The 23,071-nt window shown below is 42.4% G+C and overlaps 1 protein-coding gene across 1 annotated transcript in view; it reads right to left on the reverse strand.

Annotated features, from left to right (window-relative positions):
* Nucleotides 1–4,559: 4,559 nt before the first annotated feature.
* BRF1 (BRF1 general transcription factor IIIB subunit) overlaps nt 4,560–23,071 on the reverse strand; it is a 175,403-nt gene continuing 156,891 nt past the window's right edge. Inside the window, exons 16-18 of the mRNA XM_076345599.1 lie at nt 13,823–13,874; nt 10,571–10,739; nt 4,560–8,353 (exon numbers count right to left, since the gene is read on the reverse strand). Of these exons, the coding sequence (XP_076201714.1) occupies nt 8,316–8,353; nt 10,571–10,739; nt 13,823–13,874 (259 nt within the window). The 3' untranslated portion in view covers nt 4,560–8,315. The remainder of the gene's footprint in view (nt 8,354–10,570; nt 10,740–13,822; nt 13,875–23,071) is intronic.

Raw genomic sequence — 23,071 nt, forward strand, 5'->3', positions numbered from 1 at the left:
TGCAGCTTGCTCCTCTACCACCGATGTGGGACATCCCTGGCTTCAACACCTGGAGCAACTGATGTTTTCACACTACAAGTTTCACCACAATTCTCTGTCTGTGCTGCTTTTTCCCCCTCTTTGTATCATTTAACAACATCTCTGCTCTTCAGTAGTGATTGCTTACTCCTGCTGAGCACTGAGGACTCTGCTTAGAAGGAAAGCTGCAATCCTCAGCAAGGTCCTTGCAATTTATGGCAATAGAGGGAGTAACTAAAAATCACACACACACACACCCCGAGCACTTTCTTGGATGGCAAGCCACCCTATGCTCCAATCAACCTAAGATCTACCGAAGAATTTAATGATAGCTAAGTTTGGCTGGGAAAGCAGGCTTGAAATGACACTGGAAGAGCCACAGCCTTCCTTCCAAACCTCAGCTAAGTCCTGTAATAGCTGTGTCTTCATCCTGCCTACTCCTGATCTTCACTTGAGATGTCACGGATGGCCTCAATTGCTTATCTCCTTCTGAGCATCATATGTGCTGTAATAGTCAAGGTGGATTAACGGATGGGACTGATCCATGGGCTGAACACAGCCCTTGGGACCCCCAACCTACCTCTCTGCACAGCGGTGTTAGTAGACCTGCTTTTTCCCACTCACATGTGCAGCGGACTGGGACAAATATAATCTCCTAAGTGGTGTACCACCATCTTTCATCTGAGATGTAGCCCCTTTCACACCAGTATTATACCCAAAGCAGTGACAATACTTGGGGTCTATGCTGGGCACCTTACAAGGGTTGGCACTACCCCTGGCGATAGAGACCTTTTGCGTACTAAGTGGCCAGGGGAGATCAGAAAGTCTACACTTGCATGTGTGCCAAGAACACGGGCCAAAAGTGCTTTAGGTGGCATTTTATTAATGCAGTGCAGCCAGCTCCTCTGAACCAATATAAAATATACGGGGAAGATCAACAAGATGAAAGATCCTTCATCTTACTGCAGGCAGCAAAATCCACTCAGACTCTTCTTCACGGTGCCCGATGGTCCAGAAAGAAAACACGATGATTCACATCACACTGATTTGCTGTTGGAGACCTCAGAGCTTACGGTAGGTCCTACTGATTTAATGCAGCATGCAGCAGTATCAATCTCCCAGTGGCCTTGTGTAAGAGTTTGCTTGAAAACAGTGACTAGAGTTTTGAAACCATTTGCTTTAGCTATATTTTACCCTGTGTCAACCCATGAATCTTACTCGAATTGTGCTGGTATGTATGTGTAGACTCTCCTTTGGTGAGCTTTCAGAGTATGGGCAGGAAACAAAGCAGATACAAGGACTAAGCCTGTTTCCCAGACACGGTGCTGCTCTGAAGAACCATTATTCAATTACAACAGATCCATGTCAGAGTAGCCTATGACCATCTAGAGAAAGTTTTGACAGCCACAGCCACATGCAGAGCTGAAGAGGGATGCACTACGTGCTGCGCACTACAGCTGTATCAATGCTGAAGTTCCCTTTTCTCATTTATTTTAAAATCAGCAGAATAGGTAACTCCATTTTGCGGGTTAATTAGGCAAGGCAATTAAGTTGTGCTTGACAAACGGAGTAAGAAGTGGCTTTGGGCAACATACCACAATATCACAAACTGTTTTCACCCCAGAGCACTTTCCTGTCTTCCTTCACTACTGCTACCACCTCTAGAGACTGTTGCTAATGGCACAGATCCTCAACTGATGTGAAAGGGCAAAGCTCTTATTGCCTGATGCAAAGTCGCAGGAACTGTACCAATTTACAGCAACTGTGAGTATCTATCATGAATATTTTCACATCACCTTCCTGTTAGTTGGTTGCATTTTTAGGAACTTGAGATCCCTCACTGCCAACAGACATCTGCTTAGGGCACAGATCACACTCTTTGCATGGGACTTTTACTCAAAAATGTTTTGCTCCGAAATCCTTATGTGCCCAAGGGTATTCAATGAGGACCAGGATTAGCACCTCTGCAGGAATGGCAGACTTAGGAGACACTCATCAAAAAGGAGGACAGGAGTCAGAGAACACTTGCCAGCTACACTACCTGCCGAGGAGCTCGAGGATGGATGGCTGCGCCAGCCATGAGTGCTGTCCTCCAACATGTGCTACTGCTCCGCAGCAAGGTGGTACCCAAGGCCAGCTTGGGCTGTGCAATCAGCGGTTTGACCTATTTTTTGTCATGGTTATAAAAAGGCAGAGTTGAAAAATGAGTATGTGGTGCTTTTTTTTCCCCAGAACCTTGCAGATTCTTCTTTGGGAAGGAGCAGCTATGGGCGGGGGGCAGGAAACATCTGCACCAAGCCAGAAACGCGTCCACCAGCCCACGGGTGGGGAATGCTGCCATCCGTTAACCAGCACAGGGGCAGCTGACATCTCAGGGCAGAGTTAGAAATGACACCTCGACCCGACAAAAGCAGAGGCACGTCAAAAACAGTGGCATGGCCAAAGACTTCAATTTTTAATGCAGCTGTGAGACCGGTTGGGTTTCTAGAGATGTGAATATTATCCTTGGTTCATTCCTATGCTCACTGCCTGTTGCACAGTCCAACACACTTCATTGCAAAGAAATATTCCCTAATCTTTCTGGTTTTCTTAATGCAGCTTGTTTTTCTCCTTAACATCAAACTACAGCCCTTAAAACCACTCTAAATAATTAATCATCTCCTTTGTTTTTACTCAAGTGAAAGAAAGACACCTTGCCACCTCCTCTTCCTTACCTGGCTAGGTGTCCTACCTCTTTCGATACCCTCCAGTGGACTGCCCAGTCTACAAATGATGAAAATGGTGCAGGATATACCATGAAACAGGAGTCGTCTGGAATTCTTGCAAGGAAAATGGACAATGCTGCCTCACCTCTGCTGCTGCCAAGATGCAACTTTTGCCCCTCTTAGTCTCTGCGTAAAAATAGCTTTCACCTTTCCCACAGAAGAGCGCTGAAGAAAAATTACCTGGTAAGCACAGTGTTGGTGCTGTTTCTTTTCATTGCTTTGTTCAAATTCCTTTAATTTGCTGTATTTTTCTGGTTTTGAAGAATTGAGAAACTTTACTAAGAGCACTAAGAGCAGTAAGAAAGCATTCTTCTTGCAATTTTGCAATAGAAACGGATAATACAATGACTGCCACCCGGGTGTCCAGTTCAATGCCACTTACTGCCAACCCATACAATAACAAACGTAAGATTCACACTAAAAGTCATAAAAACCTGTGCTCCTAGAGTCACATGGCAAGACGGGAATTTCATTTTGCATTTTTCTGAAATGTATGCGCCTCCCTCATTGCCATGAAAATGCACAACGGTCCCATAAGAAAAAAAAACAATTATAATGAAGAAACTCACCAAGTAAATTTGTTACGCTCTAAGTCGTGAATTTTCACCCAGCTTCCTTTCTCGTGTGCTTAACCCCTTTCACTAAACAACCACCACTCACCAAGACCACTGCCAGGTATCGGGGCGGGCATAAGAAATACTGAATAATATGCTGTAACTCTTCTTACAGACATGACGGGAGTAGAAAATTACAACAGCCTCTTCTGCATTACAAAACGTGAACCTAAGAACGAGTGTGCTACGGTCTACTGGTGACAAATGAAGCTAATATAAAGCTTTGCAAGATTTCAGCTTTATTAACGTTATTTAACTTCTCAGACCCTTAAAGAAGGCGTATTTGATAAACACAGCTGGGGGGACCGAAAGGTTTTTGTTATGAAAGCCTGGTGTGCTAGGGAAGAGAAAAATTACAGGACAAAGCCAATAACTACAGCTTGGGAAGAGCAGAAAATACGAGGCCAAGGTGGCCAGTACTTCTTAACAGCTTAGATGTTACGAGTGAGAGAGCATCAGTGATGGACACCACTGGAGAAGTTCCCAACTGCCAGTGGAAAGGGTTGGAACAGCTGAAAAGAAACTAAGATAAAAGCATCCCGATGTCAATGAGAGCAGAAGCACACCTAACGTGAGAGTACGGGAAGCCAGTGAAATGCTGGAATGACGCTTACTTACTGCCTTATCAAAACTACTGTTAATCATCCTACTATATGCTAAAACTTTGCAGTAGACACTCCTGAGGATCCAATAGTAGCTCCACTTCCAGAAAAAAATAAAAGGAGCAAATACCCATGTGCACAAAGGGTAGATGTGGATTTTGGCCTCCAAACTGTGGCGACCAGATGTTGATAAAATAACAAGATTTTTTTACTCAGCACACACCTTATTTATCAAGATACAACTTTCAGAAACAAGCACTGGAACAGTTCCACTAAACACACACACTATACATTGTTCCCACAGTTAGTTAATTATATAGCTTAGTGGAAAAGCCTCGTTAATGTGATGCAGTTTACAGAAAGTATCTACATTTATCAGTGGAACAACAGCTTGTAAAAAACACTTGCCTGATTAGACGTGTCTTCCCTCGTAGAGACGAAAGAAAACTCTGAATTACAAATTTTGGCCACTACCAACCAATCATGCAGCAATCAAAAATGAGCGTTCATAAGAATGAAGACAGAAAAATGAGAAATTAGCAGGAGAGCATCATAAAAGATGAGTTATGCAAGGGTTTTACTTTTTATTTACAGCAAATATATTACAGTAAAAAAGCTTAACATGGCTCATATTGTGGTTGTGTAAGGATGATACATATGCTTACATCAAACAGGTTTAATTTCCTTGGCACTAACTGAACCAAACGCAAGGATTCAACACAAAAATAAGAAACAGAACATTTATTAGGCAAACTCTACATTAACTGTACACATCCGCGACTGGAGTTTCAATGCAATCCAAAGAATACAAACAAGCCATCAGGATGGCAAGCACTTTTTTGACGAACATGTTTAACCCTCAAGACAAAGCTGTCTGGCACCATTTAAAAGTTGCTGTACTGAACACAGTGATTTTAAAGAAATGTCATAGATGATTAAGACACTGAAAATGCTCTCACCATAGTGAAGAATCCCATTATTTTCCTTATTTCTTTCATTTTTCACTCCCACAATACAAGAGTCTTAAAAGGCTGCATGGCAGACAAGCTGGATGCAACAGCTGGAGGGTTTTGCCTGTCAAGCAAAGTGACTTGCAGCAAAAGACATGCTTTATGCAACAAAACCTATGATATACAGCTTGTGTGGGTTCAAATAAGAAGATCTAAGAACAACAAATGTTGAAGCCTTATAAGCTCTCTTCATTATAATCAGAATCCTGAGAAAAGCAGGGTCCAAATTACTCCAAGTGAATTTAGGCTCACTTACATACAACAAAATTGTCCAGATACATCAACAGTAGTAAACAGAGTTAATGCAGTGTTAATCTTTTTACATTTTAATGACTAGCTATAAAAACAGAAACTGGCATGTTCTAATCTGTTTACATTTCCTGAGCTTAGTTAAATCAAGAAGGAATGAACATTATAAAAATCCCGGTAAGTCACCAATAAATTAAAAATGTACATAACCACTATAGCTTAAGAAGCCTTACAATGCTCAGAGTGAAGTCTGCCTATCCGATACCACAGCCTTTCCTTTAGGACTCCTATACAGAAACCACGCCATTAACTTCACCAGCAATACTGAGATGCTATGGAATTGTAGGTCTTTTTTTTTTTGCTCTCCAAGTGCCCTTCTAGCAGACTATGCCATAGCCTTTCCTAATGAAATCATATGAGAGCATTCCAAAACTGCAATCCTCTACCTTCAGTGCAGGGAACAATGTTCTCAGAAACACAATGTGATACTGAAATTCAAATTTACTAGCAGCAGTTATTTGGGTGTGCTCTCAGCTCCCGCACATAACATCACTACATTGGCAGCAGGTTTAGTACCCTGTGGGGGAACAAACCGATGAAAAACTACACAGAAGACTGGAGGAAAGACCCTTAGCAATAAAGAATTCATCTTAGCGGTTTCTTTAAGAGCCCACATCATGCATTTGAGAAAAGCACTCGACCTACATGAGTCATACGCATGTTTATTTATGCATGTTTATTTCCTGCATAGAGAATAATGTGTACCTTGGAATAAAACCCAAGCTTTGAGAATATACTGAGAGTACAGGTATTTGTAATAGTGCTATTGGCAGATTAATTCAAACCCCAGTGCTCAAACTCAGCTGTCTCAAAGACTTGCAGAGCATGAACTTTAATAAAACAAACAACTTTTTAAAAAATTGTCTGCTTATAGCATGATTTTGAATTTACGGTGTAGATAAAAGAGAGGTAGAAAGGTTTATCTCCTCAAAATCATTTTCTGTGCAGTATTTATAAAGTATCTGAAAAAAATCTATAGCTTTTCGGTGAAAATTCCAGCTTTCCCCCTAAGAATTATATGCAATCTCTTCTTTCCACTGAAGTGCTGCAAACTAAGTAACTGAAATCTGGTTCAGAAAAGCTCTTCTTTCCATTAGCCTCACTACATCATTTTTGTTACCAAGTTCTGCTTTTAAGAAGTCATTGCAGAAATACTCCTATACAGGGCTCAAAAACAACTAGCAGATACAACCTACCCAACAAACTACATTTACCAGCCAAATACTATCAAGTCTGCTTCTAAAAAAAGCACTCGCTCTTGCTCTAGTTAAATGATCCCTCTTATGCATGCTACTGAGAGGGACAGAAGAGGTATGGAAGGCCGTATGGCCCTTCCCCTCTTTGGTGACGACCACAGGTATGAGCATCGTCGTTACTCTGGCTGGCAGTAGCTAGAGAGCTTCCCAAGGCAGCTTCTTCTCCTGCCACGATCCACGCTCCGCAGCGGGAGGATGGATGGTGCTTTAGTAATGAGCGCTCCTCAAAAAGGGTAGGAAGGACGAGCTGACCAGGAGAGACAGCTTAACAGAAACCACATCGGTAAGATAAATACCTGTCTTTCCCTGGTGTAAGACAAGCCTGCAAGCGCTACAGCTTTCATGATTGTCACTAGGCACGGGAGAGAGATGAAAACATCTTGGCTCCTGCGTCTGCAGTCATCAAGACCATGATCCAGCATGCAGTGCATTTCCCACTGAGCTGAGAGCCTCGGACCCAGCAGTTCCAGAGAAAGGCAGGTCAGACGCAAGAGGGTGGAATCTGGCAATAGGGGCTCCCTCCCTGACCCCTGCTCCCACGGCATTGAGAGAGCTGATGTATCTGGATGAGAAGGACCCGCCTGTTGACATTTCGGGACGCACAAGGCTGGAGGCTCCACCGTTATTCACATAGCAGTGACTGTTCAAGGGTGGGATTTGAGCCATGAAAGTCAGACTGCTGCATGGTGACCTTTAATTTACCCATAGAAAGTTAAATAAATTACATTAAATTAAATTCAGCCAAAGCAGATGCTTATTAAAAAGCTCAGCTTTTCCTTTCTTTCAACTGGTTTTAGAGACAGGCAGCTCTTGGGAGCAGACCTTCGCTCTAACTCAGCTGGACAAGAGCAGCTCCGTAGAGATGGCCAGAGTGACTCTCCTGCAGCAATACCAGCCGCAGCAAGACCTGGCTGTCCCTAGGGATGCCCAGCAAAGGCACGTGAGCACAGCATTGTCGCCTGCTTGCTCTCTACACTTCTTGCCTCACCCAGGTCTTCTCCCTCCTTCCATGTAAACCGCACCGGGCTCGCAGTGGAAGACGATTCTTCGCTGCCAACATTGCCTTCTATTGTCGTATCTTTTAAGAAATCTATGAATTGATTAATATAAAGAACTATTTACTTCATTTCAGAGAAACAGATACTGCCCTGCAAATACATAACTTGTCATTAATTTTTGATAGGCTTGGGTAAAGAAGCTTGTATACAATAACAGGGTCATGTTTACAACACCGGTTGGAAATGTTTTCTTTCTTTTGGTTGTAGCATTGTGAGACAACTAATGCTAATTTGAGCTACAGCAGTAACTCAAATAATCAACAGGCACGCTTCTCATTTTTACCTGTCCTTCTATCTGTCCTTCTATCCGCTCCTTTTCAACAGCATGCCTAAAAGCAGAGTCACATGAATAAGAGATGTGTTGCTTTCAGCCACACATACACAGTCTATTTTGTCTCTTTTCTTCTGTTCTCTGGAAACATTACTCCCATTAATTTCATCCTCAAACTATGATCCACCAAAATAAAAAAAAATTCAAGTACAAACCCAACCTTTATTGCTGGGTTATGGGTCAATGTAAACTGACCAGAGTCAATGCCAACCTAAAATTCGCTTTACAAAAGTAAGGATTGTTCAATTACATTTGCTGACCATAGACAGCTTCTTTCACTATTCATACAGTTTGAAGACTGAAGATTTGCTGGGAACAAGACACAGTCCATGTCCTTTGGAAGTAAATGGAACTAATAGCCATCATCATCATCCATATCACAGCCATAATCTGAAACACACAAAGACAAAGGCATATAAAAATGCAAATATTCCAGGTAGATGGAAGATACAACAAAAGTATTGCTACTTTCAGGTTGTTTTCCTGCTGTGTAACTAGATGGTAAGTTGCACCTTAAGCAAGCATTTTAAAAAATCATATATTTTCTTAGGACTAAATAAAAAGTTCTTGCATGTACTTTCCTCAATGAAATAAAATTATTTGTAAGCATGTACGTGTAAATATCTCTTCTCGCTTGTCACTGGACCCTCATTTAGGAATACTTGGCACATGGATATGTGAAATACTTGGTTTAATTTAGAAGTTAAGGTGATCAAGCCTGATTGTCACAAGTAATTTGGAACATGGTGGCTGATAAGCAGCAGCATACATTTACAAGTAGGCACGGTTCTCACTAGACACAGCCACCAAGAAAAAAGCTGCCTTGTTTATACTATTCATGGGTTTATAAGCTGAAACTGCAAGGGTTCAGAGATAGCTCAGAGTTCCCATCCACATCAAAGGAGCCGTGCAACAAATCCTGACCAACGCATCCGACTCAGATCTCACGTACCTACTTACTTCTAGAGGAACAACTTAAAATTTTGCCAGTGTTTTTTTACCCAGTTCTGTTTTCTTAAACAATGCTGAGTGCAAAGACTGTGTAATGTGTGTGTCAGAAGGCACGTCTCTGTGTTTCTAATGCACCAATTTCTCTTCTGCATGCTTCTGAATGCTGTGAAACAGCTATTTTCTACTGTGAAGTCAAACCTACAGATAACTATCACGTATGAGCATTCAGTAAAGTTAACCTTTATATTCCAAAATCAATACAGTGCAACATTTCACCCAAAGAGCGAAGCAAATGCTCAGAAGCAGAATTTAGTATAATCTATAATAATTTGTGTAGAATAGGTGAAGTTCACCATCTGTAATTCCTGCAGTTATTCCAGGCAGACGGGTCTAAAACCCATGAAGAAAGCAGTTAGAAAGGAGTTATTTGTTCTGCTGAGCAGCTCTGCACACCTGCATTTGAATTCTGGGAATACTCCTTTCCTTTTTCTTTTTTTTTTTAAACTCTGATTTTTCAGCTGTTGTCCAGACCAGACAGGGAGTAGCAGAATGTTCTCAGAATAGTTTAAAAATAGTAACATTTACAAAGAAAAAAAGCTCAGTGACCTTTATTCTATTTTTGTGGGGGGTTTATTAATAAACATAGACCCACCCTCCCCCACACGGGTGCCTTTTCTTGGGAACATTATTCTAATAATAAATGCAGGCAACAAACTGTTTTTCCTACTTTCAGCAATTACTTTCCAGTGGAGAAATCAATTTAAAAGCAACACACACTTTAGTGAAATGTATACATATTGTCCATGAAAGCTAAATTAATAGTACTGGAAAGATTTTTGCAGTAAATAACATTTCAGTAGGAAACTTATTCCCATCTTGCTTTTTCACAACCCATAATTAGCAGCTCTCATTTGAAAAATATTTTTGTATATTTTCAAAGCTTAACTTCTAAGGGGAAGTTTTTAATAAAGGATAAATGTGGATGTGTCCAGCTAGGAAAAACCGCAGCAGAGAGGATACTGCCTTTTCCTGCCAGCAAAGAAACCTAATTAAATGAGTGGCTTTGCTGGATAACCCAAATAAATTAGCACACATCTGCCTACCATACAGCACACTGTATGCTATCAATGCAATTTCTGTACTTGGTGAAGAACTCTTTCCTCCTAACGCTTTCCCCAGAAATAGAGTGTGACAATTCATTTTGTTTTGAGCTGGACAGCCATGTCGACAGGGCTCACGGACAATCTGGACGTCGCTGCAGCCCCAGCTGAGGAGGCAGGCAGGAGCAGGGCGGCTCGGCTCGGGAGGCAACAAGCCCCGAGCACTGCTAACGGAGGGGTTACTGACCCCGTAATTCCTCAGATCCACGTTAATAAACCTAATTCTGAGGAAGGCGTAACATCAGTTTGTTCTTGAGAAGCCCTCTTAGCCTAAAGCTCGAGGTGCAGAGTTTTCTCAGGAGGAGCCTCTGAGAAGGTCAGGTTTCAGACAAGGGTAACTCCAGGCCTTCCCACAGGAATGGGCAATGCCGGAAAGGCAGCAGGAGCTCTGCACGGGACGAGCTGCCGGAGGGCAGGGACCCTGTCTGTCCTCAGCCCTGCAACAACGAACCCCACAGCACTAGTAGACAGTAATTTAGACAGCATCCCAGCTTACCGTTTCCTCCCATTAACTGCAAGGCGCTCATGCAGTGATCATCATCTTCTTCGATTTCTTCCTCTTCCACCTCTTCGTCAGGGTTATAAGCTACTGGGCCACTCTCCACTAGCACAGCTGCTGGTTTTTCTAAGTCAGGGGCTTCTGCTTGTGCATTTGGAAAGGTCACCTGCAAAAAAGAAGAGGGGACAGTAGAGCAGCCCTTCCTTTTGTTCAATATTTGTACAAAACTTCAGCAGCTTCCAAAGGATAGGGACAGGAGAGCTGGAAGACCATGTCCAGTGCTAGAGGCTCAGCTGTTCTAGGGGACATGCAAGTTGCTCAAAGAAATGTTGCCCGAATGAAAGTCAGGCACAAACATCCAGTTTTCACATAATTCATAGCCAGGTAACTGAAATATCCAGAGACAGTAACAGCAGAACAAGGATCCTCTTGCAAGCACAAGGTAAGGAGAAATATGGGAGTGAAGACTCCTCAGTAGAGCTCTGCGGGAAAACTTAACAACCTTTTCCTCATTGTGCTTGACTCACATCAGGCCTATTACACAATAACAACATTATTGACACTTTAATGATAGCAAAAATGTACCCTTCAAATCAGGAAAAAACCAACATGTATTAGTTTTGACAGCTCTAGTTGGATTTATTTGGAGGCACAATGAGCTGTGGAACAAATAGCACTCTTTAGGCAGCACTTAATGTGATGGCAGAGCACTAGGTTGATAATACACACCAGCACCTGTAACATTACCTATGAAATTCATCAGAATAATAATCTCTGAACACTAACTTGGGAATTGATCACTGACGGGACCCGTTCCGTACATGCACCTCCCCAGCTGCTCCAAGGTTAGGCAGGACACAGCAGGGAGGCAGAGAAAGGGCAACACCACAAGGAGACAGAGGTGAATTTGGAGAAGGTAATACTGTCTTCGGTTCACTAATGACAAATCTGGGAATGGGGCAAGAACCAGCAACATGGTCTGCCCCAGCACAGCCCAGGCTCTGGTCTCTCTGGAGCTCTCACTTCCAAGGTGTGTTCAGTCTAGGGCTCCACCTCCCTCCCTCATCCAGAGATGAGCTTTATCTCTGCCAGCTTTGTAACAGGGCTCTTTTCATCTCCGTTCTGTACTTGGACTATTTGGGGTTTGTACTAGACCCTGTGGCCCAAAAAGACATCCCATTAGTGGCAACCTGAAGAACATTAAACATTAGCCATTAACGCTGCTTTGTCATGTAAGCAATTTTGAGAAGGGAATACTTAACAGTACCTGTCACTAGTCAGCAGTTATCAGCACTGAGAGTCATCTCCCCTACCAGGGAAGATGGAAAAGACTGGGACTGCTTCCTTGGGAAGGACAGTGGTGAGGTGCTCCTAACAATGAATGATCCAAAGGAGACCAGGAAACCCCAAGTCCTCTGGTCCCTACCACAAGAAAAGTCCTACAGTGCTTTAGATTTTAAATTACAGTACACAGCTATGTACTGCTGCATCTTCCCCAATTCCATTGGCAGTAAGTTCTGATTCGATGTTGTAATTTATTTTATTTATTTATAAATGTATTTACTTGGGATGCAGTAACTCCCAGAATCCCTGTAACTCCAGGCACTTTAGAGATACACCATAAGAGAAAATCCACGTACCAGAAAGCTGATAGTCTAATTATTCAAACATCAAAGCTCTTCCTGAACTTGTCATATACCATGACAGTCAACCTAAAGAATCTGTCTGAGTTTTTCAAAGTCACCTAAGGGTTTGCTCCAATAGCTCATTAATAGGGCAAAAGACACCCATTAATTTTAATAGCAAATCAAGTATTTAGATATTCGTATCACTCAAAGACAGGTTTTCGTGATTTTTTAATGCTCAAATTAATCATATTATTTAGAGGAACTTCCCTCCAGTTTATTTTGTATTTCCTACCACTGCTTTTGCCTCTAGAGTGATCAAATTGAGTCCATCTAGGTTTTCAGTATAAGCAGAAATAGACACAACAGTTTGAGACGAATCAGTATCATGATATATATATCAATTTATATGCTTAAAAGTATCCATCTGCTCTGAAAAAGTGGGTGAACATAAAGGAGCTACAATTGAGTCATTATTTTTTAAAATTGCACCATGCTAATTAAAATGTGACCTTCTTCTAATTATCATGTCCACTTCCAGACTGCTATACTTCTAAAAATGTGCAGAGTTTTCTAATGAGCATAGCATAAGTAGTGAAAATGTATTTCCCCAGGCAGGATATCAAACTGTTTCTGAAAATCAATGGGGTTTAGTCATTTTAAAAATAAGGCAGTCAAACAACGCCTTTAAATAGAACTTCCTGAATTCACTTCCAGACATCCTGGACTTGAGTTTGGCACATATCTTTATGTATGGATGGGCAATTGTCAAAGCATGTTAAACTACCCAAGGAAACTGGTTCACTTTCAAAAGGGTGTCAGTATCACACGTTCATGGGAAAAAGAAGAAGGACAAATACCTTTGGTATATTAGGAACAGAATTTTTAGATACGCAGTAGGCAATTATTTTATCATACACAAAACGCATATGTCTACTCTGTACAGTGTGAAAATAATAGTGAAAGAAAGCAGTTATCGCTTTGACTCTGATAATAATCATGATCCCTTTGGCAGAAAATGCAGGCGCACAAAGCCACCCAAGGAGGGTTTCTGGCGGTGGCCAGTTACTAGCACTAACTTTTCTATGGCACTATTATATTTTCAAACTAGACAAACAAACCAACCAAAGAGTAAGCCATGCTATATAGGGTAAGCTGTCACCCTGTGTTTCCTCACCGGTCTCCCGCAGAAGCCCAGCCCTTCCCTTGGGTCAGCGCTGGCTGCACAGAAGCAGCGTTTTGCATTGTCCCCTTTCTCCGCGGGGACGGTCCAAGTGCTGAGAAACAGGCACGAGCTCTGCCCTCTCCTACTCCTCCTACCCACTTGTTTGATATGTACCTTTTTAGATGCTTGCAGGGAGTTTTCTCTTTTTTGCTGTCTAACCAGGCATTATGAGGCTGTGCTAATGTTACTGATGGGTAAGTAAGGGCAAATCTTGGTTAGAAAACAGGCAACCTCAGCTTTGCAGTGTTTGCAGTAACCAGCTCCTGGTCTGATCAGAGAGACAAGACTCTCATTTCTTTTGCCCATATCTACCACACAACCAGAGCTGGGCTGCGAAAGGCTTGTGGGAATTTCCAAACTCAAACTGTTGCGCTAGGAGAAGTGCTGGACTTTACATACCTCTTCAATGGCAGCCTTTTTAGCAAGCTGTGTTGAAATCAAGGGCCTTAATCTGCAAAGAAGGAAAGAAGAGATGGTGAACATCAGAAAAGTTACACCACGCACAAGAGTGTGACACAGAGTATTCACTCTCCAAACAGTGAAAGCACTTTGCTAGTGTTATGTTGTGCAATTACTTTTTTAAAGATATAAGATAAAGAGCGGAGAGCTACAGACTCCACAATAATTAATACACACATTCCCTTGTAAGAGTCTGCCCCAGTTCAGGATAATAAGAAAAGATGTCTGTCAACAATAGCAAAACCTCATCTCAATCTGCAGCCCCAGCTCAGCCCAAAGGTCTATGAAATAGGTGGTCAAAAGACTCAACTGATTTTTTTGAAGAATGCAGATGTGGCAAAAACGAGCCACACGCCAAATTACCCAGCACCACTCTGCAACTACTTCCCTGTATTTGATGATATACTGAGGATACCAGTAAGATTATACACGCAGGATATCATAATCATCATAATCAGGCGAAATTCTAACCTCCAGCTACAGAAATCATCGTCAAAAACAAGGGGACCCTGCATACCTTGAATGAAAAATGACAGAAATTGAACATAAACATTTTTAAAAATTCTGCATCAGATATGAAAAAGACCTGCGTATCTGGGGAGAAAAGATGAATCAGTATTACTCTACAGCTAAGTGTTAAATATTGTTCTTTCTGAAAAACATTTCATAGCCTGTTGTCTCCTTACTGCCATGAAGGCTGTTCTCAATCCATCATTTAGTGCTGCTTTCTGGTCCCTCTTCCTCATCTAGATGTATCTAGTCACGAAGAGGATGACTTGCTTTCTACTGACACACCGCTCAGACAGCTCCTCAAGTACATCTTTTAACTAAGTCTAGGCAAACAACTTAATGAATACCAATTTATGTCTCCAGAGATACAGTCTTTTATGATAAGCAGTATCTTTCTTCTCATTTTTCTATTAGTCATTCCTCCCTGTTAACACACAGATACTGGTTGTTTTCCTACTTATTTATTTATTTCAAATAATCAGCAGGAGGAAACAAAACCCCAGAGAATGAGCAGGGGAGACTCAGATCATTATCTCTGATGGAGAAGACTATTAAAATACAAGATATTGACTAAGCTCCAAAAAGGTTCAGAAACTGGTCATCTCTGAAATGCTTTGCAAGACCCGAAAGGCATTTTGGCAACCAAAGTAGTCCAAGGTGCCTCCTGACAGTAGATCTAAACAAAAAGAAGCCACGGGAATGCTTCAGGAGCTGTACCACTGAAGGATCCAGAACACACTATTCTGCTACAGATACTTCTTGTCATATTTCATAATTATAAAAAAATTCAAGAAAGAGATACTCTTGACTCACATGAACTATCTATTACTTACAAATCCTGGTGGACTTCTGGTCTTAGAGAGGATGTATCTGAAGGCATGGACGCACTCCTCCCTATGTGCCTGTCCTTCTCTTTCCTTTATCTAACCTGAATTGTAGAGTTTTCACAGAATCATAGAATAGTTTGGGTTGGAAGGGACCTCTAAAGGTCATCTAGTCCAACCCCCCTGCCGTGGGCAGGGACAGCTTCAACTAGATCAGGTTGCTCAGAGCCCCGTCCAACCTGACCTTGAATGTTTCCAGGGATGGGGCATCCACCACCTCTCTGGGCAACCTGGGCCAGTGTTTTACCACCCTCATCGCAAAAAATTTATTTCCTCAAATTTGAGACTACCTACTTACTGTGAGTCACTGTTTTCCAAAAGTCACCCTGTTTAGATGCTTACAAACACACGAATGCAGCAATGTCAAAAGGTTATGTAGCTGAAGGATGCTCATTACCAAACAGGTTGTATTTCATTGACATGACTGAAAAAACCCAACAAGGGTAAGAAATGAAGGACCTTTATTTTAAACCAGTAGTAGTCATTATTGCAATTAACATTGTACCAAAGATAGCACCTATTTCCTCCTGCTACCAAAAGACATCAGACCTCCCTGGAGCACCCTGAAATCTTTCCTCCCCCCAATTAAAATCAAGCTGTTGAGTAAGACTCACAAGGTAATCAGAAACTGCTGACATTTCTTTTAGAGCAAATTATACATGTGCTCACACAGTGAAGAAAACAATCACAGCTATAGGAAGCAAAGAGTAAACATTCCAGTTTCATTTTAATTAAAATGGTCCCCTCATGAAAATAAAAAGACTCACACTTATGAAAAGCCTATTGGCAAACTTTAGCGCTAAATCCAAGAGCCCTTCTATACCATTTTTCAGCAGCGAGTGATTCTCACACCCAAACTGAAATTAAAGCTGTATTTCTGTTCCATGATAATTGCTCACAAAGTATACATCTTCACTTCATTACTAGAAATACAGCGCTGCCATTCAATTTGGGCAATACAGTTTCTCTCTCAGCTAATGCACCCAAAAGCAGCCGGTCGGATTCTGCTCCTGCTCTGGCTGTTGGGTACCTCCTGCAGTGCGATCTGAAGGGGTCACTTGCCGTGTGGGCTGAACAGTCCAGCGCGCTGTGCCTCGGTACTATGTGCTACCCACAAACACTAGTGATGAAAACTGAAAAAAGGTAAAGCCATCGCCAAGAGAGACAGAAACTTATTTCCCCCCGAAATAATGTCTCTGATTAAAATTATACAAAAAGAAAAAAAGTTATAGAAGTTATAAATATGTAAAAAGAAAAGTTAATTTCTCTCCCTTGGCTCTCCTTATGCCTGTGGAAAACGCTACTATTACTGCACAAAACCATTTAGGAAGGTTTTATAGTGGGTTTTTGTTTTGTTTCTTAAATGCCCCGATGTCCTGACCTCCTTAAACCAGAGCAGCTGCTGCCACACCAGCCATATGGAGCAATAAATTACCAGCTGCCATGGCTACAGATATAGGCTCCTTCTGCTGTCTGGCCGCACCACAGAGGGCGGAAAAAAGTGTCTTCGTGGAAGAGCACGACTGCTTTTGAGGCTGGGATAGGTTTGAGTATTAATGATCAAAAAAGCAGCTTGGAAAAAAAAGTAACTGAAGTATCTTATCCAACTTTTAATGTGCATGACTCAACCTCATCTGTAAAAGGCTACCGAGGTACACACATGCACATATACACTACACGTGAAAAATCCTGCCCATCAAAATCCAGACCGAATTCAGGGTTGCCAAGTTCCATAAATAACAATAATATCCTGCATTAAGATACAATTCCATATATGCTAAAGCAACAACGGCCTCTATTTAAAATGTAATGTTGCAACTGGAACATAATGGGGCTCCTGGTCTTCCCAAGTGTTTCCGTAGTTGTTCACTAGTTATGATGATTTCTAGTTGGGGGCACTTTCGTTATGAACTTAGCAAATTAATACAGTTCCTTGTGGGAGGGAGTAACAAAACAAGCAACTTTCTGAACAGCAATGTGATCCGTAAAAGGGGAAAAAAAAGATTTCGCACAGCCCCAAGTGTTATATCCACATTTCAAACTACTTCAAAAATTATGCAGATCTACAAATGCTCATGTCAGCCAACACACATAACGCTGGAAGCAGATAATCTTGACATGTTCGCGACAAAAACTAATGGCACGGTACATGGCATCAGAGGCTGCTCCCTGCCGAATCCGCGCCGCTCTCCGCTGAGATGTGCACGATAACGTCTAGGTTTGTCCTCCAGCTTAACAATTTAAAAGATGATTCAATGTAATAGCTCCTGACAGGGCTGGAGATCACACAGACTGAACTTTCAAAGTGAGCAAATTCTCTGAAAAACAAGCTGGCTGTGACAAACAACTGTTTTTATTTTGCTTATTATTTAATAACAAAAGATTACACAGCACAGTACATAAAATAGAAAGAGTACTGCGAGGCAATAAAACCACCTAACTTGCATCAGGCTGTTCGCCCACCAAAAAGGTTTACGATACCATAACAATCTCCTCAGTGCAATCCTGCAAGTAATTTGGAAACTTACCCAAAGCTCTGTTTCTTACTGAATTTTAATTTAATCCATCCAAGTAGGGAACATCTTATTGCTGTTTACTGCCCATACTAATTTTATACGTGGACGATCCCAGAATACGTGATGGAAAGCAGAGATACAACAGAGCCCGCGGCCACAAGCCTGCAGTGTAATTATACAGGTCATCTAAGACAAATGCCCATAAAACCTATATATCCATACCACAGGCCTTTCACATGTATGCCACTTCAGTGACAGAAAAAGCTATTGAGAAACGATTTGGCAGGAGACTGGTCAGGTTCCCCACGCTGGCTGAGATCCTCCTCCCACCTGAGGCTACATGGTTTTGCCTCAGGAGGTCAGTTTACCAGACATCTGCATGAGAAGGAAATTAATATAAATGTTTACCCTGGCTAAAAGTGCCCTTTAATTAGGTACAGTCAATGTTATCCTTACCGGAAAGCTGGGAATTACCTCTCTGCAAAGATTTAATGCTCTTGCTGGAAACACAACAACATCAGGAGATACCAACCCACTGTTCTGCCATTAGGTCAGGACAAAGGGGTGACCCTCCTGGACTCGGACCACTGCTCTTTTCCAGAGGGCGCAACAGAAACTGCAATCACGACCGCGACCCCGGAGCACTCTGGGGTTTGCATATCCAGCTGCAGATCCCACCGTCATCTACATCTGCTTCTGGCTGAGAGCCAGGTGCTCACAAGAGCCGTTCCCTCCCCTAGAGAGGAAACGAAGGCGCGTGGCCAAGGCCATGGCTGGTTGTGACACCGATGAACGGCTGCTTGATGCCTTGAGGACAGGGCTGAGGTGTAAGGGTGCACCATGGCACACCAGAAGAAGTCCAGATACAACCACGGACAACATCACGCTCTGCAGAAAGACGAAGCATCTCTGATGCTCACACCTTGAAACCACGTGTGCCTGAATATGAGCCAGGCAGGTTTTTTTCGCCTTCTGAAGGCCAGGCTGACCAGCCCTTCGCCCAGCCCAGCTCACCATCAGTGTGAAAGCCCCAGGGGGTTTCCCTGAATCATTCTCCCCAGTGACAGGGCTGCAGAGACTCCAACCAATGACCAAAAGACTGAAGGTCACGTCCACATTGCAATGAGCTCAGCTCACGCATAGTGAGGTCCCTTGGAGCTGGCTAACCCCAGTGCTGCCAGCTGCACAAATGTGACTGACGGAGCAGCAGGTAGGGTCTGAACCCTGCTAGATACTACCAGATACCTGGGCAGCAAGACGAGGATGTGTTGAGCAGTGACTGAGCCAGCTATTTCTAACTCTGCTCCGACACGCCTGCGTGAACTCTACAAACTCCACCAACACAGCCAACGTTTTCCTCCTGTTTCCAAGCAAGCAACGCTACAGAAAGAGCCATTTCAAGCACAAAAAAAGCAAAGCTGAAGTGACAACAAAAAATAGAGTGAAATGAGAAATTGTTCCCCACTTCTGATTCCCACTCAGTCCTCTTTCATGCTGGATCATAGGAGCTTTGCTTTCATCGGCGCAGCATCAGACAACGCAGCACTGAGAACATCTTCAGCGCTAATGAGATTGGCCTCTTCTAGCAAATGCCCAGGCTTAAGTATCTAGGGACCAAAGCTCACAGGAGTAAACTGCCGAAAAATAAGAACCTCTATCGTTCACTAAAGGATGTATTTATCAGCGAGGAACTAAGCACCTACGTCAGTCACTGATATGCTTTTGAAAAGCAGGAACTCTGCTAATGTATAGTGAACTAAACACCTATTTCAGGCTTTTCAGAGAGGGGCAGAGGCCACGATACCTGTCTTCAATAACCCAACGCAGAGCGGACAATATTTTTCTGCATAGCTGCAGCACTCATTCCTCAATGAGATGCTGCAAAACAGCAACTTGCTGTTCTTTCCACTGACTAAACCAAAAGATTTTCAACAGCAAAAATGAAAAGAATGAAATCTAAGGCCACCTTATTGCGACCAAATGAAATTATGCTACTGCAGCAGATCCAAAACAATCTCTGCACATATCTGCCTCTAAAGGAAATTGCTGCAGACCATGGGAAATTACAATTGCTCCAGGACAAGAAAGGCTGACTGATCTAATATTTCTGGTCGACACACCTTCTTCCTGGGTTTGTCAATAAAGACACTGATGAGCTCATCTCTCCACAGGTCAGGAAAATATTAGTTGAAAACATGCTATTCCTTTCACCATGGAAATTTTTCCAGCTGAAATGATGGCAGCAAGGCAAATTTGCACCTTGCTGGGAGAAACTACTTAAAATAAGGAAGCTATGAAGCATTTTAATGAAGGTAAATGAGTAATCATGATCGCCTCAGTTAAGCAAGCCTAATGGCAGTGTCACTTTTAAAACATGGGCGTGAGACAACTCATGTGGTAACAATCCAAATATGTCTAACTATCTTGTAGCACGGTCTTTCAAATGGTAACAGTGCAGAATGCATCTGTTACGGCAGAAAGCACCATTATTAGCAGATAAGGCAAATATAAATCATTTTTAAATCATGCTTGGAACTACATTAATGGAAATGAAATTAAAAAAGTTAAATGAACACATTATCATCTGAACAGAAATATTATGCTATTGAAAAGTTCTCAGCAGTAGCACTGCCGTCTCTGTTTCTGGTGCAAATATATTTTTCTAGACTCAAGCAAGGAGGATTACAGATATTTGCTTTTGGACAGGTGTTTTGATCAAGCTCAACCTCATAAAAACAGCTAATGAGGCAAAAGATGAAAAGAAAAACATCTTAGTAACCTGCAGTCTCTGAGAACAATCCACTGAGATTGTTATACCCAAAGGTGATGCCAGATTTATTGTTAGATCTTCCCCATTGACATTACAAGGACAAAAATCATGCTAGGCAAAATACTAACTCACCTCTTCCAACGCCTCTGATAGCATATACCACTGTGCAAATTAAGTTTCTCTCATCCGATTATGCAGCCAAAACTAATATTTCAAAATTCAGGTAACTATAGATTCATACAAGTAATCCATCAAGGAATAAAGATGGATGACAGATTTTTTTTTTTCCTTGTGTCTGGTCTATTGTACATTAAAGAGCAATTTCACTGCCAGCCATCTGGAAATCAATGTATTCCAAGCTTTATTTTATGATTACCAACATTCCCCTTCGTAACTCATTTCTAATTATAAGCAATAAATCATTCCTTCTTGCTTGTAATTTATAACAGCCAATTAAGGCAAACTTCTTATTTAAATAGCAAATCTAGCTTTAAAACATCACATATTTTGAGGTATGCACAGAACATCTAATCAAGCAGCCGAATGGTAGAATGATGATTTAACGTGGCTTTTGCAGCCACCGAGGAGACACATGTGGAAGAACCCACTCTCCCCTGTGCCCCAGGTACACCAGGACTTTTCAAAACCGAAAGCACAGGTCTCATCTGTCTGATTTACTGCAGAAGAGACTGACACGTAGGATTCGTGAGCCAGGACACACCTCAGGGAAGTCTGGTGTCAAGGCTTCTTCCCTCTACCTTATCAGGAAACGAATAAAGAGGCTGTAACAGGAGAAGCAGCTGTAGGTTGGTCTAGTAAGAGGTTCTGGACGTTTTCTAATTTCATTTTAGGAACTAACGGTGAAAGAAGGCAGCTCTAAATTTAATACTTAAAAAACCAACTCAAGCAGCTTTTCCCGTGCCTGGATTTGCATTCGAGAAACGGACTGGCCTCCTCCTCCCAAGCCAAAGGACACCACCACGCACCGCCCAGGCGCTCACCCTCTCGGCTACTCTCTCTCGTACGAGGTTTTGCAGGTGTTAGCACATAGTGTGGCACTTGGCACGAGCACGGCACCCTCTCAGATCACTCCCCCCCATCCCTCACGGCCAGGAGAGGATCAGGCAGAACAAAGCAGTGAAACGGTCTGCAAAGAAAAGGTGTCACCAAATAAATCCAGATTATTCCTTCAGGGAGAAGTCTTTAATGGTGGCTTCCTATGGCAACTCTTACCAACAGAAGAATAGCACAGAAATGTAGTGGAGGATGTCAGACAGGACAAAACAGGGTGGGTACAAAAGCACTGGCAAGGACACAGAGAAGTTTTTACTTATATTTGTTCTTCAGTGTAGGTCTGAGTAACAAGGCATGTGAGTGCAAACACAAGAGAGAGGCTTCTTATAAATAGCTCTGCTGGGATTTGTCCGTTAGAAAAAAAACCTCACTCTTGTCAGAAAAGTATTTGATACAATTTTGGATACAGAATTTATTACATGAGAAACTGATCTCAGGAACGTGGAAGTGGTTCCCACTGAGATTTTATTCGGTCATCACACAGCTCAAGTCTGTTCCAGCTTCACATCGTGTCATCTGGTAAGCGTTTACAGTAGGAATCAAGGGAACTGGATTTGGAAAAAATCCATCACAACTGACCTAAATCTGATCTGACCTGAATAATCAAACTAAATACCAAATTAAAAAATGGCTAGACAGAAGCAAGGAGAGGGAATTCATCAGCTGCAGGAGTTACCTCATGAGCTTCCTTTCCCCAGCCATACATGAGGGTTATGCACCCCACTTTTTTCTTCCCAAAGAGCGGTGGTGATGGAGGCTACGTGAGCATCCCCTTGTACGAAAGGTGTCAAAAGCCAAGTGCATGAGCGCTGCAGGCTCCGCTGTGTTCCTTTCCTTTTCAGACACCAGTCATTCCTGAGGGAGCAGCACTTGGAAGCAGGGAATGGAAGACAGCGAGTAAATAAGAAAATCCAAATAGAACACCGTGGAAGGACAGCGGTGACTATGTCAGTGCCATCTGGCCTTGCCTTTGCCATGCAGTTACCCAGAGTCATCCCAGAGAGGGACCACCCACGTGTGGGTAATGCTGTGTTAGACCCACAGCCACGCCAGCCCCACCTTGCAACCGTGTGTCATATTCACAACCCAGCTCATCACCGAGGCTTGCCTGTATTCCTGCTTCGGGGTCTAACAGGGTTATGCTGCCAGCTTCGCTTTATTCCTAAGAGACCAAGCTGAAGACGTGCAGGTGCAGCACTGCCAAGTCTTCATAGATGGATCATTATTTATGTAGATCTTGTACTGATGTGTTCAACAAAAAGTTTCACCACTTTCAAGACTCCTTATCTTCTTTTTATGAGAGATCTAAGTATTATTTATTAGTCTTCTGAAAACACAAAGCTCAAAGACATCTTAACATCTGGTTTATTCTCTCGGCAGTAAGAACGAAACACTCAGAAGAAAACTCAAAAATCGCTGGCTTGATGTTGGTGAA

The sequence above is a fragment of the Aptenodytes patagonicus genome, chromosome 7 (genome assembly GCF_965638725.1).
Source record: "Aptenodytes patagonicus chromosome 7, bAptPat1.pri.cur, whole genome shotgun sequence".
Classification (NCBI taxonomy): domain Eukaryota; kingdom Metazoa; phylum Chordata; class Aves; order Sphenisciformes; family Spheniscidae; genus Aptenodytes; species Aptenodytes patagonicus.